The sequence below is a fragment of the Belonocnema kinseyi genome, chromosome 5 (genome assembly GCF_010883055.1).
Source record: "Belonocnema kinseyi isolate 2016_QV_RU_SX_M_011 chromosome 5, B_treatae_v1, whole genome shotgun sequence".
Lineage (NCBI taxonomy): Eukaryota > Metazoa > Arthropoda > Insecta > Hymenoptera > Cynipidae > Belonocnema > Belonocnema kinseyi.
In genome coordinates, this window is record NC_046661.1 from 115560651 (window position 1) to 115576417 (window position 15767).

The 15767-nt window shown below is 31.7% G+C and overlaps 1 protein-coding gene across 2 annotated transcripts in view; it reads left to right on the plus strand.

Moving 5' to 3' along the window:
* Window positions 1-15767, plus strand: part of LOC117173512 (sodium- and chloride-dependent glycine transporter 1) — a 74454-nt gene that overhangs the window by 42288 nt on the left and 16399 nt on the right. For both annotated transcript variants that reach the window (XM_033362137.1, XM_033362136.1), the window contains exons 5-8: window positions 5112-5319; window positions 10027-10198; window positions 11924-12280; window positions 12365-12574. In XM_033362137.1, coding sequence (XP_033218028.1) covers window positions 5112-5319; window positions 10027-10198; window positions 11924-12280; window positions 12365-12574 — 947 coding nt within the window. The remainder of the gene's footprint in view (window positions 1-5111; window positions 5320-10026; window positions 10199-11923; window positions 12281-12364; window positions 12575-15767) is intronic.

The window sequence follows — 15767 nt, forward strand, 5'->3', positions numbered from 1 at the left end:
ACGATTTCCCGCACATTGTAATAAGTTAAATTTAACTCTTCACTGATCTCACGTAGACTAGCACGACGGTCAATGTTCAAAAATTCACGAACCCGGTTCACACCTTCGTCTGTTTGCGTCGTCGAAGGCCTTCCAGAACGCTGTTCGTCTTCGACGTCCTCCCGGTCTTCCTTGAACGACTTGTGCCACCGTTTTACCTGGGCACTGAACAGAGATTGGTCCCCGTAAGCCTCCTTGAGTAGCCCAATGGTTTCGGTACTCGTTTTGTTTAGCTTTACGCAAAATTTGATCGAGTAACGTTGCTCCAACGATCGCTGCATTTTCGCCACTGCACAATCCTAACACACTTTTAAAACAGCTTTCACGCGCGGAGCGATCTTGACTGCACCGCTGTTGCCAGCGAACTGAGACCGGTTTCTAGTGGAAGGGGAAGGTCCACCAATCATTTTCCCCCACCAGGCGATTCGGTTGATCGCTTGGCAGACGCTCCGCGCGGGAAGGCTTATTACTTTTCAATCAATCCCTGTACCTCCAACTGCTCTACGTACCGTAACTTATACCCTCGGCCGGTTTGATTATAACGCTGGGTCTTCTGATTTTTGGTGGAAGCAGGTTTTCTTCCTCTTTCTTGCCCAGAGTCGAGGTTGCGGGCTCTGACGCGTTTCCGTTCCTCGGTTTCATACTCGCTTGTTTGCAGCTATTTTGATCTAAAGTTTACGCATCCACAATATTTATCGTATCCCATTTTAAGGGAACAAAGACTAAATTCATTATGTGAATTGAAGCTCGTGCGTCAATAGTATCCACTGGCAATACACTATTTTTAGCTTTTTTAAAACCCCAATGTTCTGGTTTTAAAAATTTTCTCCGCCATGTTTGAATTTGATGATAATGTCGATAAGGGTGATGTGGAGAAGCTTCGGAAGTTTGAAGAAGCCCAGATAGAGATGCAGCCTGACTGGAAGAATTCACAGATTTGCTGAAGTATACGTCTCACGTTCAGCTGGACTTTTAACTTTCTATGAATTTCTTCAATAGCTTTGTCATCTTATACAGAATCAAAACTTGGAGGGATGTTTTAAAAATCTGCAACAACTATTTGAAAGTGCTGAGCCTCGAAATCTTCTAGATTATTTTCAGAAAAAATTAATTTCCATAAAACACATTGTGTGCTGATGTGCTAATTAGCTAATGTGCTAATCGTGCAGACTGCTATCAATGAATTCCATCGGAATAAAACATTTTTATTTGGTCAGAATGTAGATCTTCTCGCATTGATTACTCTTTCTCATGTGAAAAAGGATATTTTGTTTATGGAAGAAGAGAAAGAAATGTAAAGTCCCGGGCTTATGGCTGGAAACTTTTACAAGAGTCTGAGTATGCTTCAACAAATCTGCGACTTCTTCCCGTTAGGCTGTATTTTTATCTGGACTTCCTCCAACTTTTGTAGCTGCTTGACAACGCTCTTATCGAGTCCATCATAAAGTTTAAACTTGGCGAGGTAAATTTTTAGAACTATTACTGTGGGGTTGGAAAAAAGGCAAGAATAGTTTATTACCAGTGTATGCTACTAGGCACCAGCTCCATCTCACATAATGAATTTGATCGTTTATTCCTATAAAATTGTATGCAGTCAATGTTGTGAATGCTTGAAAGCTGGATTGAAATTTTCCGTAATGTGCCTAAATTCTCAAGGTACAGTTTGCCCTGATGAAGAAATCTTGGATAAACTACTAGACATAGTTCATAATTATGATAGCTAATATTAGTTTCACTGCTACATTTAAATAATGATTTGCAAGTTTGCAGTCGATTAGGTCTCCTGGGGAAATCACAACAAAAACGCACCACAAACTCTGCCTCATAGGTGGTATGGAAATGAGTTATTAATCTATTTTCGGAAAAATGTTGATATAATGTTTAATTGTTTAAACAACATATGAATTAGCAAAAATTACAAATAATTGTCTACTCTAGAATTTATGTCAAATCGTATTTATCGCTTACTTAAAAAATAAGAAAAATAGTGAATATCATAATCTCGAAAACGTATTTTAGAAATTGACATTGTCAATATAAAGTTGACAGAAACCTGAGACGCATAGCAAATTATGAAATCATTATTCTTGATTTTTCATACAGTTTCGTTTGAGAATGCTCCTCGATTGTTTCCGCCATTTTCCGATCGAATGAAAAGGTCATGTTTCACAACATTTTAAATGAAATTTAACTCTTTCTACTTTCAATTCATTAATTTACTATGGGATTTAAAACATTAGGAATTCTTTCGCACGACATTTATACACTAAGGTAATAAGATATAATTCAATGAGTATAATTTATAAAATGTTACATCCAAATACACTCAAGTTTGTTATACTGAGTTACTGAGATATAAAATCAGAGAATGTTATTTATACAAGAATATTATCAGTTACTTTCAACAAAAAAATGTATGTTATAAAAAATCAATGTAATCATTAAAAGTGATAAAATGTTTAGCCTATCTATTAACAAAATGTCTAAAGCTACAAATCACTCGTGAAAAAGGGCCCAGATAAGTCAGTATAGAATGAGCCACTGATATATTTTCATAATAATCTTTATACAGGGTAGACACGCTGGGGCTTACCAAAATGCATGCAATCCCGCATATACTCCCATAAAAATAGCATTAGCGTGTAAGACGGGTTACATACTTTTTGGTAGTCCCCAGCGTGTCCATCCTGTATAATGTTTAATTGTATAAATAAAAACAAATTAATCAATAATACTTATGAAGAATTGTCTGCTCTACAATTTTGTTCTTTCCCATTATGACCGAAAAACCATCCTGATTCAAGATTTGTGCAAGAGAAGGCGTGCGGCTTCGAGTTCAAATTCATCCCCTACTCAAAGGGTGGATTACTCGGGAACTGTGACTCGCTCAACAAAAATTCATATAACCTTCCTTGTTCCGAACTTTATGAACTATTTTTTTCGCACTAAGCTATTTTTGTCATTAGATTCACCCTGCTCGAAATAATCGCTAAAACAATTTTCGGGAGTTGTTTTTTGTTAGATTTAAGGTTGGTTCCACCCACCGGCCAGAAGAAAACTCTTTTGTTATTTGATTCGGATGCTATACGGAACCATGTAAGATTCATATCAAAAGTTTCTAAATTTTTTCTTCAAGTTAAACCATCGCCATTCATCAGAATTAACTCTTACTTCTGGTACACTACAAGGTGGGATATTTTATGGACAGATTTCGTAGTATATCTCTATATATTGAATTACAATAAAACATTTTAGTCTACATAATTATTGGCCTTAAGTGAAAGCAAATTTTTTGAATCTAATGAGAACTACTTAGAAGTCTTAACTTGGGGAATATCTCCTGCTTTTAATGAGAATATGAATGTTCGTTTTTGGATTTTTTAAATAAGAGCATTATATTCAAAATCTCTATGTAAAAATAAATAATTTCCAGAGCCATGTATAGTTGATCTTTTCTCTCTCTTGACTGAAGAGTCTTTCTTCGTTAAAACAGTGACGTCAAAATAGGCTGTTTTCAGCCTATTTTTTGGAACTCGCTAGCGACCTGTGGAAAAAATATAAAAATGTGTTACAGGTATCAAATTACTCGCCATTGAAAAACAAAATGAGCATCGCTTTTCGTTTTTAGAAAATTTTTAAAAATTACCCCTATTTAGGGGTTAAGAAGACCTCAAAAATAAAAATATAGGAAATAAGACTAATTTTTAAATAATTTTTCACATCAACCCCTTATCAATTAAGAAAATACGTGATTTTACTTTTGTAAGGATTATTTTATAGAAAAAATACAATGGAAGATGATTTTATAATTAGTGGTATTTCCTATTTTATATTTTTTGGGGTTTCCTCAACCCCTAAATAGGGGCAATTTAAAAAACTTCTAAGACGAAAAGTGATGCTCATTTTGGTTATCAATTACGAATAATTTGATACCTCTAACATATTTGTATATTTTATCCCCAGGTCGCTCTGGAGGTCCTAAAAAAAGGCTAACTTTGGCGTCAATCTTTTAGCGCATTTGTTGAAAATTCGTTTTTTGGTTCAATAAAATTGCTTTTCATTTAACGTAAAAATATTCTTTAGTTGAATTATCAACTATTAAATTTCGCATTGACTATTCATATTTTTCATTCCATTCGTAAAAATTCGAAGACTTACTTGAAAGTTCAACTCCTTCGATCAAAATTAATTTTTCTTCGTTTGAAAATTAATTTTTTCTTAACTAAAAATTTAAATATTTAATTTTTTGTTAAAAATTTATATTTTTAAGTTATTTTATTTTAAATTATCAATTAATGTTTTGTGGACAAATTAATCTGTTTGGGCTGAATGTTCTACTATTTTGGTAGAAAATTCAACTATTGGATTGAAAATGAACTTTTACGAAGAAAAAAATTAATTCCTAGTCATCCAGATATGGTCTACTATAGGAAAAATTGAATTTTTATCTCTTCCTGAAACTCGAAATTTCCTAAAATCTTCCTTGTTTCAGGAATATTAGGTCCAAATTTAAATAAAATGTTTAATAAGTGACACTAAACTTTTCCCAATATTTTTTCTACAATACAAAAATAACGATAATAGTCACTTTTCTTGCAAAAGTAACTAAGAAAATGTGACTTTCTCAAACAGCAACGACAACAATAACTAGTTCAGTTCCAAACTAACTTACCCATCGATTCTAACAATATTGAAAATATACTCATCCGAAAAAAAAATTAGATATTATTTCTCCACCCTTTTTTAATTATATTTCAAGCATTTAAAGATTCTAATTTTTCATATGAGTACTCTCAGATAATTGGTAAAGAAATTCGATGGAAGACACTGTCATTATCTAAAATATTCATCCATTTCTACTTAAAAATGTACCTTTTGTCCAGGGAGATTAAAAAGCTTGTAAGAGACTACAGTCTGTATATAAAAGTCCCTTTCTACTCGAGTTTAATTCCTTTCTTCACAAGTCAGGAAGGTCTTGACTGTATTTGTTTCTAACTTCCTGTTCCGTTAGTTGATCTCCTGTATTTCGCATTTGCGACGCTGATAATAATTGATATTTTCTTCTAATCAAGGAGGGGGTGAATTACCCTGGAGCAAATGTGACCCGGCATGGAGTACTGAAGATTGTGTTACGCCCGAGATATCCGACATGTGCCTGGAACACAATATGTCGTACTACAAGAACGAATGCCTAAATTCGACGCAACTTGTTGCTATGAATCTCACCATTGAGAATATCAACGCCATCATTCGAAAACCACCTGCCGAAGAATATTTCAAGTAATTTTATTTTGGACATATTTATTGAACAAATTTCTAAATATTACGAGTTTTTCAAATTTTTTAGAGCCCCTAGGGGCTTATTACTCTAGCAATCTGGTGTACACTCACTCTGCGGGCGATGCCCGTTTGATATTCGTCACCTGGTTGCTCTCCTAACGCAACTGAGGGATCGCCAGACTGATGCGGCCGGCCCTTACTAGTGGAAGTTCTAAAATACAAAGCATGCCAATTTTTTAATTTACTAATTAGTAATTTACAAATATCACATTTGAAATCTACATTATTAGTAATTACATCCAATCACCTAATTTATGGTTACAATTACGGAATACTATATACGGGTAGCTAATGCCGCTATTTCTTCACTTTTTCTGGAAATATATTTTTACCCTTCTTTATTGACTGAGTGTCAGTTCATTTATTCGTAATTTTCTAATGTTCAGACTGTACGATATTTCAGAATTTTCGAAGAAAATCCGTTGAAAATTGTACCATTTCAATTTTTACCACTTACTAGTTGCAAATTTAAAAATCTGAAGCATTCAGAAATGAATAATTTTACATTCGATTTCTAAAAAATAAAACAATTTATAGGTATTTCAATCGTACTGTTATATATAATTTCTTAATGAAAGCCTTAATTGTCGACATATTTTAACAAATTAAATATCACTCAAAAATCAGAATTATGTTAAATTTCAAGAGTTGTTAAAAGCAGTGTGTCTGGCGATTAGGAAAAACGGAAAAATCGTAAAGTTCGTGCACCTTGAAAAATACGGTGGGCATTCATCTTCCATTAATGATCAGTTTTGTTTAAAACTTTATAAAATAAAATTCAAACGACCACTATTTTGTTTTGAAAATGCTCCTGATTTTCAACTTATTAAGTCAATTAACAGACTGACAGCCGATCAGCTGCGTAAGGGACAGAGCAACCAGGTTGACTGAGATTAAATAGGCTCTGCCCCTCTCTATAATGAATTTTTTAAATGATTTTCTCCAAATTCTTAAAAATGTTATTGTGGGAAATCATTTTGAGCAAATTATGTTACAATATCAAAAGAATTGATGCAAGAAATAGGGAAATCACAAAAAAATTACAGAAATTTAAAAGTGTTAAAATATTTTAAATACTTCGATTGATTCCAACGTTTAAAAAATAATTTCACGAGATTTTATGAGACTTCCAAATCTTTGCAGTAATTCTAATGTATTTCAACGGCTTTCATGTGATTTATAATTATTTTCACGGATTTCCAGGAATTTTGTAAGATTTGAAAACATTTAAAGAGATTCAAAAAGTTTTAAAAGAATTTTGTAGGATATCCAAAGATTTGAAGACATTTCTAGAGATCTTGGGAAAGTAAATAAAATGAAATGATATTTCAAAGGATTGTTAACGATTCCAAAGACTTCAAGGGATTTAAAATGATTTTTACTTATTCTCATGGATTTTTACGATTTCCAAAGAAAATATTTCTAGGAATTTCAAGGTATTTGAAAGAATTTCAGTAGATTAAACAATGCCAAAGGAATGCAACGATTTTTGTGAGATTTCAACAGATTTCAAGAGATTTGTGAGAATTTTGGAAAATAAATTAATGGAATTTAAATCTTAAGGGATTCTTAGGTATTTCAAAGATTGTAAGAGCTTCTAAGCAGAGAGCGGACGTGTCCAGTCTGAAGTTGCGCATCGACCCTAGGCATCGTGTCTAGACTCGATGTGCAATTTCAGAGTGGGCTCGTCCGCTCTCTGCTTTTCATATATTTCAATAAATTTCACTAGATTTAAAGGATTTTATTGAATCTTCAGAGTTCTCAAAGGAATCTCAAGATTTCTAGGGATTTAAATGGCTCTTTCAGAAAAATTTATTGAATAATTTTAATTAAATTTAAATATTTAAGGGCTTTCATTTGAATTCTGCTTATTAAAATTATTATTGTTATTACAATAAATCATATAATATAATTTAAATTATAAGTTTAATTTAATTTAAATGTTTAAGTGATCCCAAATAACTTCTACCAATTTTAAAGCATTTATACGATTCCTTAAGGACAGTTTTTAAAGTATTTTAAAGAATTCTAAAGCATACCAAGATATTTTTGAAATCTCAAGTGATTTAAGATAATTTTTTAAGTAAATTTTTAGGCAAAAATATTAAAAATTACGTGAGTTATGACTTTTTAAGTAAATAAGTCACTTTTTGCCGTTTTTTGCAAACATTTTTTTAGCTAACTTAAATTAAATAAATGTCTATAGAATCAAATCCATTTTCAAAAAATATCTTAAAATACATTACTTAATTTTTGTGTGCAAAAATATTCAATATCGGCTGCGCGAGACATGTTTGAACACGTGGGGTGGAAAACACCCGTTGTGCTATTTACGTAATAAAAGGGAGTTGTGCCAGTTAAGGGTTAAAATATTTCAAAGAATTCCCAGAGATTCCCAAGATCTCGAGAGATTTTAATACATTTCAAGGTACCACGGAGCGTTGAAATTTAAATGAATCGAAAGTGTAGCTTAAGTATATCTCAAGTTAGTCGAAGTATAGCTGAAGTACTGATGAAGTGCATGTGAATTGCACTCATTTGTTTTTCAATAGACATAGCAACGCGATAAAAATATTCAAATAATGCATTATGTATGCCAGCTCGTCCAATAATAATCCTCCGTCTTTTTCAGCGTTATGGGAAATCATCACAACACGAAGACCTATCATGGGAAATTTATATTTATCTTATATTATGTAGGGGTGAGACAATGACAATCATTCATTTCTAGCCATATAATCTTATTATCATAGAAAAGTTAAAAACTTTGAGTGAAATTATTATTTAGATAGAATATTTAATCTTCAATTATTTATTATATAAATTAAATGATTGATGTTACAATTGACATTTCGGTCATTTTCATTTAATTTATTTTAGATGCTGCTAACAATATTCTGTTATGTTATGAAAGGGATGATTCTGGATCTCTAATTTATATTTATTTCAGCTATCTCATTATCTCCTATCATAAAGAATAGAGCTTTATATATGTCAACTGAAATCTTTTTTGGATGAAAATTATTTTATCTAAAAATTTGTCTTTTTAATATAAAAGTTAATCTTTTTCAGTGGAAATATTTCATTTTTTCCAATAAAAATGTAATTATTTTGTTGAAAAATACTTTAAACATACTTTACATAGTTGAGCTAAACTCAAGAGATACACTTTAGCCATACTTTAACTGAACATCAGCTATACTTTATCTATACCTCATTTATACTGCAGCTATACTTTTCAGATATAGATGTGTATATATCTCCCTTGTAGAGATTGAGAACTTATTTTGGTCATACGTTCAATAAATATGGTTATTCAATTACACATTAAATAAACTGATGCTTCGACCTGTCTTTGGGTCTTCCTCAAGATTTGAAAATGATTACAAAAGTGTCTGAACCAATCGTTCGACGACATTGAAACACACAAAACAACACGGTATGTCAAGTAGAACTGTTTAAAATTTAGTTTTTAACATTTTTATCTTATGTAGTCGTCCTCTTCAAACAGAAAGAGGAGAGCTACTAGTTTAAACTATTTTTAAGTTATTGTAGTCGGAGGTAAAATTGTGACAGTCCTGGCTCAGTTCACAAAAATGTCTGTCACAATTTTACCTCCGACTACAATGACTTAAAAAACAGTTTAGACTAGTAGTTCTCCTCTTTCTGTTTAAAGAGGATGACTGCATAAGATAAAAATGTTAAAAACAAAATTTTAAATAATTTGAAAACGTTCGTTAATGACCTTTTTTATTAGAAAAGAAATTTTTTGTTTAAAATAAATAACAAATTGGAAAATTTTAAGTTTATATCTGAAATACCGTTTTATTCCGTCTATAAAAGATTCTGTCTTATAAATATTACAAGGTTACAATGCTGGTATTTAAATATTAACGATCAAGGAAAATAAAAAATTAGTCAAGAAAAAATTAGGAAATTTTGAAAATGAAGTTCTCGGGCACCCTGCTTAATTCTGCTAGCAAAATATTTCTGCAAAAAAAATTGTGTACAGTTAGAGTGAGGGAGGGGGGTGGGTAGAAATATTTTGTTACGGTCTGTTACAGGGTGAAGGGGGTCTTAGAGAGGACCTATAATCCGTTACGTGATTTAAGTACGGCCCTCAAGGTAGATGTCGTACCAAAAATCACATCTCTGAACAAAAAATGTTATTACTTTAATAATCACAGTAATATTACTAATGTTGTTATTTTAAATAAGAAACATTATTTTTGATGAAAAAAATTGAAAATTTATAAAAGAAATTCATTTTAAAAATGGTTTTTTGTAATTTAGTTTTTCCTTACCATCGCTTCTTGCCCATTTTTGAAAAATGGTTAAATTCAAATAAATAGTGGCTTATTTTTTTTGTAAGATATTGTTATTTGAATTATTTCACGCACGTTTTTAATTTTTTTCATAAGACACGACTGATCATATAATTAAAAATTCTTAAGATTATTCAAAACTTTTTTTCCCAGAGATGTGATTTTTGGCACCTTAAAATTGTAGAGTTTCAATTTCTGTTCTGGGACTATAGTAAAAATGGTAAAAATTGTAATTATAGTAAAATTGAGCAGTAAAATTGTATTTTTTCGATTTTTTAAGTTTGCCTCCATTGTCATTATTAAATTGTGTCAAAAAATTTAGCAACCACGTCCTGCGTATGAGCCACGGAATTGAATCTACTGGTAGCATCAATCCAAAAATGGCGGGCTGTCTTTTTCTAGCATGGGTCATCGTCTTCCTCTGTCTAAGTAAAGGAGTTCAAAGTTCAGGAAAAGTCGTATACTTCACTGCACTTTTCCCATACGCTGTTCTGGTAAATAATTTATAAAAAATTAATTATTATTTTTATTTCTTCCATAATTTTTCACGTATCAAGGATCTAATGAAGGTCTAATAAAGGTCTAATGAAATTCAAATAATCGGAACCTTATAAACAATAGAATTAATTTCAAAAAATTTTATTATACATTTAATTACATTTTACATTTTAATCATTCCGATTATGGGATGAACTATTTAAAAAGGATCTTCAACTTCATCAAATATTTACAAAATACTTCTTTAATATTTAAACTAACTTTAAACCTAATTTTTCATTTTAATAACAAATAAATCTAGTAGATACATTTTTGAATCAGTTATTCAGCTTGAGAGTTTGTTTCACGCCGAGTAAAAGAGGACCATTGTTCTTATTGTACTCAACGACCAACTTGTTTGAAAATTTTTAAACCTACAATTAGGGATAAAAGTTGATGAAAAATTCCACTTCATTTTTTCATTTAAGCAGGACTTTTGCTGGAGAAAAGTACCTGCAAAGTCTCATTTAATTCTTTTTAAATTTGTATAAGTTTTAAATGATTTTTGGATAAAATTAATAGATTAGTTCCATTTTATTTTGATAATTTTTCGCAAGTGGTGATAGGATTTATGTCCCCAACAATACTCCTAGAATAGGACTAATGAACCAAAAAAGTTCAAAATACATCCCATTCCACCGGGAATTTTTAAGGTCAAGAGTACCGCAAAATCCTCACTTAGTTTTGTTTTTATTTTAAACAGAAATTTTATTGGTCAAAAGTACCGAAAAAGTTTTTTTTTGAAATTTTTGTAAGTTTTAAATCATTTTTAACACAAAAATACTAGATTGGTTCCATCTTATTTTTTCATGAACTTTTCCCAAGTAGTGATGGGATCTATGTTAAAAAAAACTAATGCTGAAATAGGAATAAAGTAAAAAAATTCAAAATATATCCCGTTTCACCATGAACTTTTTAGGAGAAAAGTCCGAATTAACTTTTTGTAGTTGACAATTTTACAAATTGTTAATATCTTTTTAGAAAAAGTACTATGGAAAAGTTTTATTTGATCTTTTTTATGCTTTAAAAAAGGGTAGCGATAAAAGTACTGGAAATTACCCACGTTTTTGTCAGTTCTAAATCACTTTGGGACAAAAATGCTAGATAAACTAATTAAATTGTTTCGAAATGTTTACAAGTGCTAATAAGATTTATGTCCCACAAATGTGCTTTTGAAATAGAATAAATGTACTAAACAGTTCAAAAAGTGACACGTTTCACCAGAAAAATTCGAAATATGTCCCAGTTTATCAAGACTTTTTAAAGATAAAGTACCAAAAAGTCCAGATTTTGTTTCGGGAAGGAAGTACTAAAAAGATCCTACTTTTTTATTTAAGCAGGAATTTTTTTATATTAAATTACCCAAATAGTCCTACTTCATTTTTTCGAAAATGTTTATAACTTTCAAATCATTTTGGGATAAAAGTATTCGATTAATTCCATATTATTTTTTCTCGAAATTTTGACAAGTGAACTAAAAGTCTTAAATATTTTTTTAGGAAAAAAATTCGGCCCTAAAGTACAGATTAGTTTTATACCCAGTACTTTAGCGGAAACTTATCCGGGATCTCAAAGTGATCTCAGGGACATGCTTGAAACATAATTAGCGACATTTACCTTTTGTGACTGAAAGAAAAAGTTAAAATTAAGATTCTCCCATTAAAATTTAACATCATTTTCAGATATTGTTATTTATTCGGGGTATTATGCTTCCTGGTGCCAAAGAAGGCATCCTCTTCTACTTGACTCCGGATTGGAGGCGTTTAGCATCAGCAAAGGTTTGGGGAGACGCAGCGGTTCAAATATTTTTTGCTTTAAGTCCAGCCTGGGGTGGTCTAATCACCTTAAGCTCTTATAATAAATTTTCAAACAACTGCTACAAGGACTCCTTGATCGTCGCAGTCAGCAACATTGGAACTTCGTTTTTCGCCGGTTTGGTGATATTTTCCGTAATCGGATTCCTGGCACATGAACTCGATGTTCCAGTTGATTCTGTCGTCGATCAAGGTGCTGGATTAGCCTTTATCGTATATCCAGAGGTATAATTATAATTCCCCTCGAAAGATAAACAAATTACTTCAAAAAGTATTGCTAGTAAAAATATTTCCTTTCTTTAATCGAAGGTTGTAGCCCGGTTACCTGTTGCACCTCTCTGGGCGTTCCTCTTCTTCGTGATGCTGCTGACTTTAGGACTAGATTCTCAATTTGCACTCATGGAAACAGTAACAACAGCTATTCTTGATGGAGTCCCATCCTTGAGGAACTACAAGTTCTGGGTCGTCTTTTCAGTTTCAGTTCTTGGCTACGGTGGGGGCCTAATCTTCACCACCAATGTAAGTAGCCATCCATAAACTACGTGACCACTTTTCGAATATTTTTTACTCTCCCCCCCACTCACCTCGTTGAAAGTCGTAGGTACCCCAGTCGTAGGCACTGAGTTCTGTTGGAAAAAATAATATGAATTAAATACGAGACGCTTTAATTTCCAAAGATCTCAAAAAAAAATATATTGCGTTTGAAAAAAAGGATTTTTCTATAAAAAGATACCAATTTTCATAAAAAAATAAAGAAAGAAAACAAACGATAAATTACTATACCAAATAATTAATATTTCCAGGCAAAAACTCCATTTTTTTAAAAACAGTTGAATTTTCAAAAAATTAGTTATTTTGGAATTTTGAATAAAATTCATTAATTTCACATTAAAAATGATAAGTTCTTAATAAAAAATTGAATTGTTAAATTATAAGATAAAAAATGAATCCCTCCCCCTTCATCCAATTGAATTTTCAACAAAACAGTTACATTTCCAATCAAAGAGGTGAATCTTGAAAAATAATTAATTCTTAACAAAGAAGGTCAATTTTTAACTAAGCAGTTGAATTTTCAATTCAAAAAATAATATTTTTTAACCAATTGGTTCAGTTTCAGCAGAAAAGTTCATTTTTGACCAAATCGTCTGATTTTTTACTAAGTTATTGAATTTTCATATCAAAAAGACGAACTTTTTATAAAACATTTGCAACTTCTACCGAAAAATATGAATTTTCAACAAAAAATTAATTTTTTATTATATGGTTAAATTTGGAATTATAAAAGATAAATTTTCAATTAAAAGTATCAATTTTCAACCAAAAATTAAATAGTTATATTTCCCGTTGAAAAATTTAATTTTAGAACAAATTTTTTTTAAACTTAACAAAATTGGTAAATTTGTAACCAAAGAAATGATTTTTCGATTAAATTGATGAACCTGCAAAATACAACAAAATAATTTTCAGCAAAGAGTTAGAGATGGAGGTAAGTAGTTAAATATTTAACTAAAAAAGACAACGTTTCTACAAAATATTTGAAATTTGTATCCAAAAATATGAATTTTCAAGAAAAAATGAATTTTCAGCAAACCACTCAATTTTCTACCAGAGAGGTTAATCTTGAACAAAATATTTAAAAATGTAGTGAAACCATAAACTAATTCCGTGGAATGTACGGATTCATGGAATTCACGGAATTGTAAAAATTCATCGTGAATTCTTTGGATTCTGTGAATTTCTTGAATTCATGGAATACCGCGAATTCCACAAATGTCGCGCATCCCATGAATTCGATGAATTTCGCGGATTCCATGAGTTACGTGATTTCAGTGAGTATCTTGAATTTCATGAATTCCTTGAATCCCATGAATTCATTAAATTCTATCAATTCAATTAATTGCACGAATTCCGAAAATACTACAAATTTAGTAAATTCCGCGAATTTCGCGAATACCGCGAATCCCGGGTATTACATAAATTCCTTAAATTCCTAAATTCCGTGATTACCGCAATTCCGTTAATTCCTTATGCATTACATGAATTTCGTGAATTTCTGTAATTCCGTATATTCCTTGAATGTTGCGAATTTCGCGAATTCATTAAATTCCATTCATTCCGTGAATTTAATGAATTCCATAAATTTCATAAACTTCTTCAATTCTATTAATTTCTTGCATTTTGTGAATTCCATGAATTCTGTGAATTCTTTGAATTATATAAATTCCGTGAATTACAAAGATTTTATTAATTTTTTCAATTCATTGGATCCCGCCAATTCCGTCACTTCCTTGAATTTAATGAATTTCGAAAATTTCTTGAATCACATGAATTCGGCGATTGATCTCCAATGGCAGGTTCTTTCGTTTCGAAATGACAATACTCACTCTATCTCTATCCATCCAATACTTCTTCTTCTTCTTTGTTTTTTTTTGTCGAATCGAAAAGCCTACTGGTAGTTACGACAAGGCCACCAATTTAGAACTAATTAGAAGAAATTTTAATTTGAATTAAATATTAACAGGAAATCGCACAGTCAATAATTAATTTTAAACCGTAGTATGACATTTTTGATTAAATTGAATTGATATCGCCTGATCTTTTTTATTAACACTGTTCCCATAACTTTAAGAATACTACTTCGCGATATACATTCGCGTGTCAGATCGCACTGTTATCAATGTCAAAGTCAAGCTCATTCGATCGCACGAAATGATCCTACCAGTCCTATCGGCTTCAGTTGGCTAATGGCATCAGAGCCTCATTACTGGTAGCTTATTCCCGCGTGGATCCCGCTTCGATTAAACTGTTGGAACGTCATGACGCAGTTGCATAGATAGGTCGTTAGGGTACAGCGTCTTACCGCAACGCTACTGTGTTGTCACATCTGAGTGCGCACCGCACAGTTACCTGCAGCACCTCTCACTCCTACCCGAAGGGTAGCGTTAATTCTCGGAATGACTATATCTAAACGCGCTATGCCCGCGTTTGACTGTATATATTTAGTTCAGAACAGGTTATCTCGTTTTAGTTGAAAATTGATATTTTCTGGTCGAAAATTCAACTGCTTGATTGCCAATTGAAATAGTTCAATAAAAGTTCTTTATTTTTTTGGTTAAAGATTCATCTATTAGGTTGAAAACTCATTTCCTCTAGGTGGAAAATAAAAAAATTTTAAAGTAAATAGTGAACCATTCAATTTTTGTCTAAAAATTGATATTTTTCATTACAAATTTATCCTTTTTAGTTAAAAATTAAACTACAGTGGGACTCTTACCTAGGGCGCTTTGATGTAGATCCTCAGTGAATTGGCGCTGCGCCGCAAGTAGAAATACAAGGAGCTGCGTGGGATGTGCGGTGATCACTCAGGCGTGGCCAAACAAAAGCGTGAACATCTGGCGCCGTAAGATATCGGGATTGTTCCCCGCCACATGCATCTTGTTCGGTTCAAAAATGCAACCGCTTAGTAGAAGGTTAATTTTTTTTGAGGATTCAATTATTTGTTTGGAACGTAGAATTTTTTGGGTTGAATTTAACTGTTTTTCATTTCAAATTCAAATCTTTTTTAGTTAAAAAAGCAGCTAATTGGATTAAAGTTGAACTACTATTATAACTACTACTACGAGGGTGGATTGATAAGTTTCCGGCCTGACCAAGAGATGGCGCCACTAGGCCTACCTTGAGGTGGCGTTCTATAGTACCATCCTTAGATAGC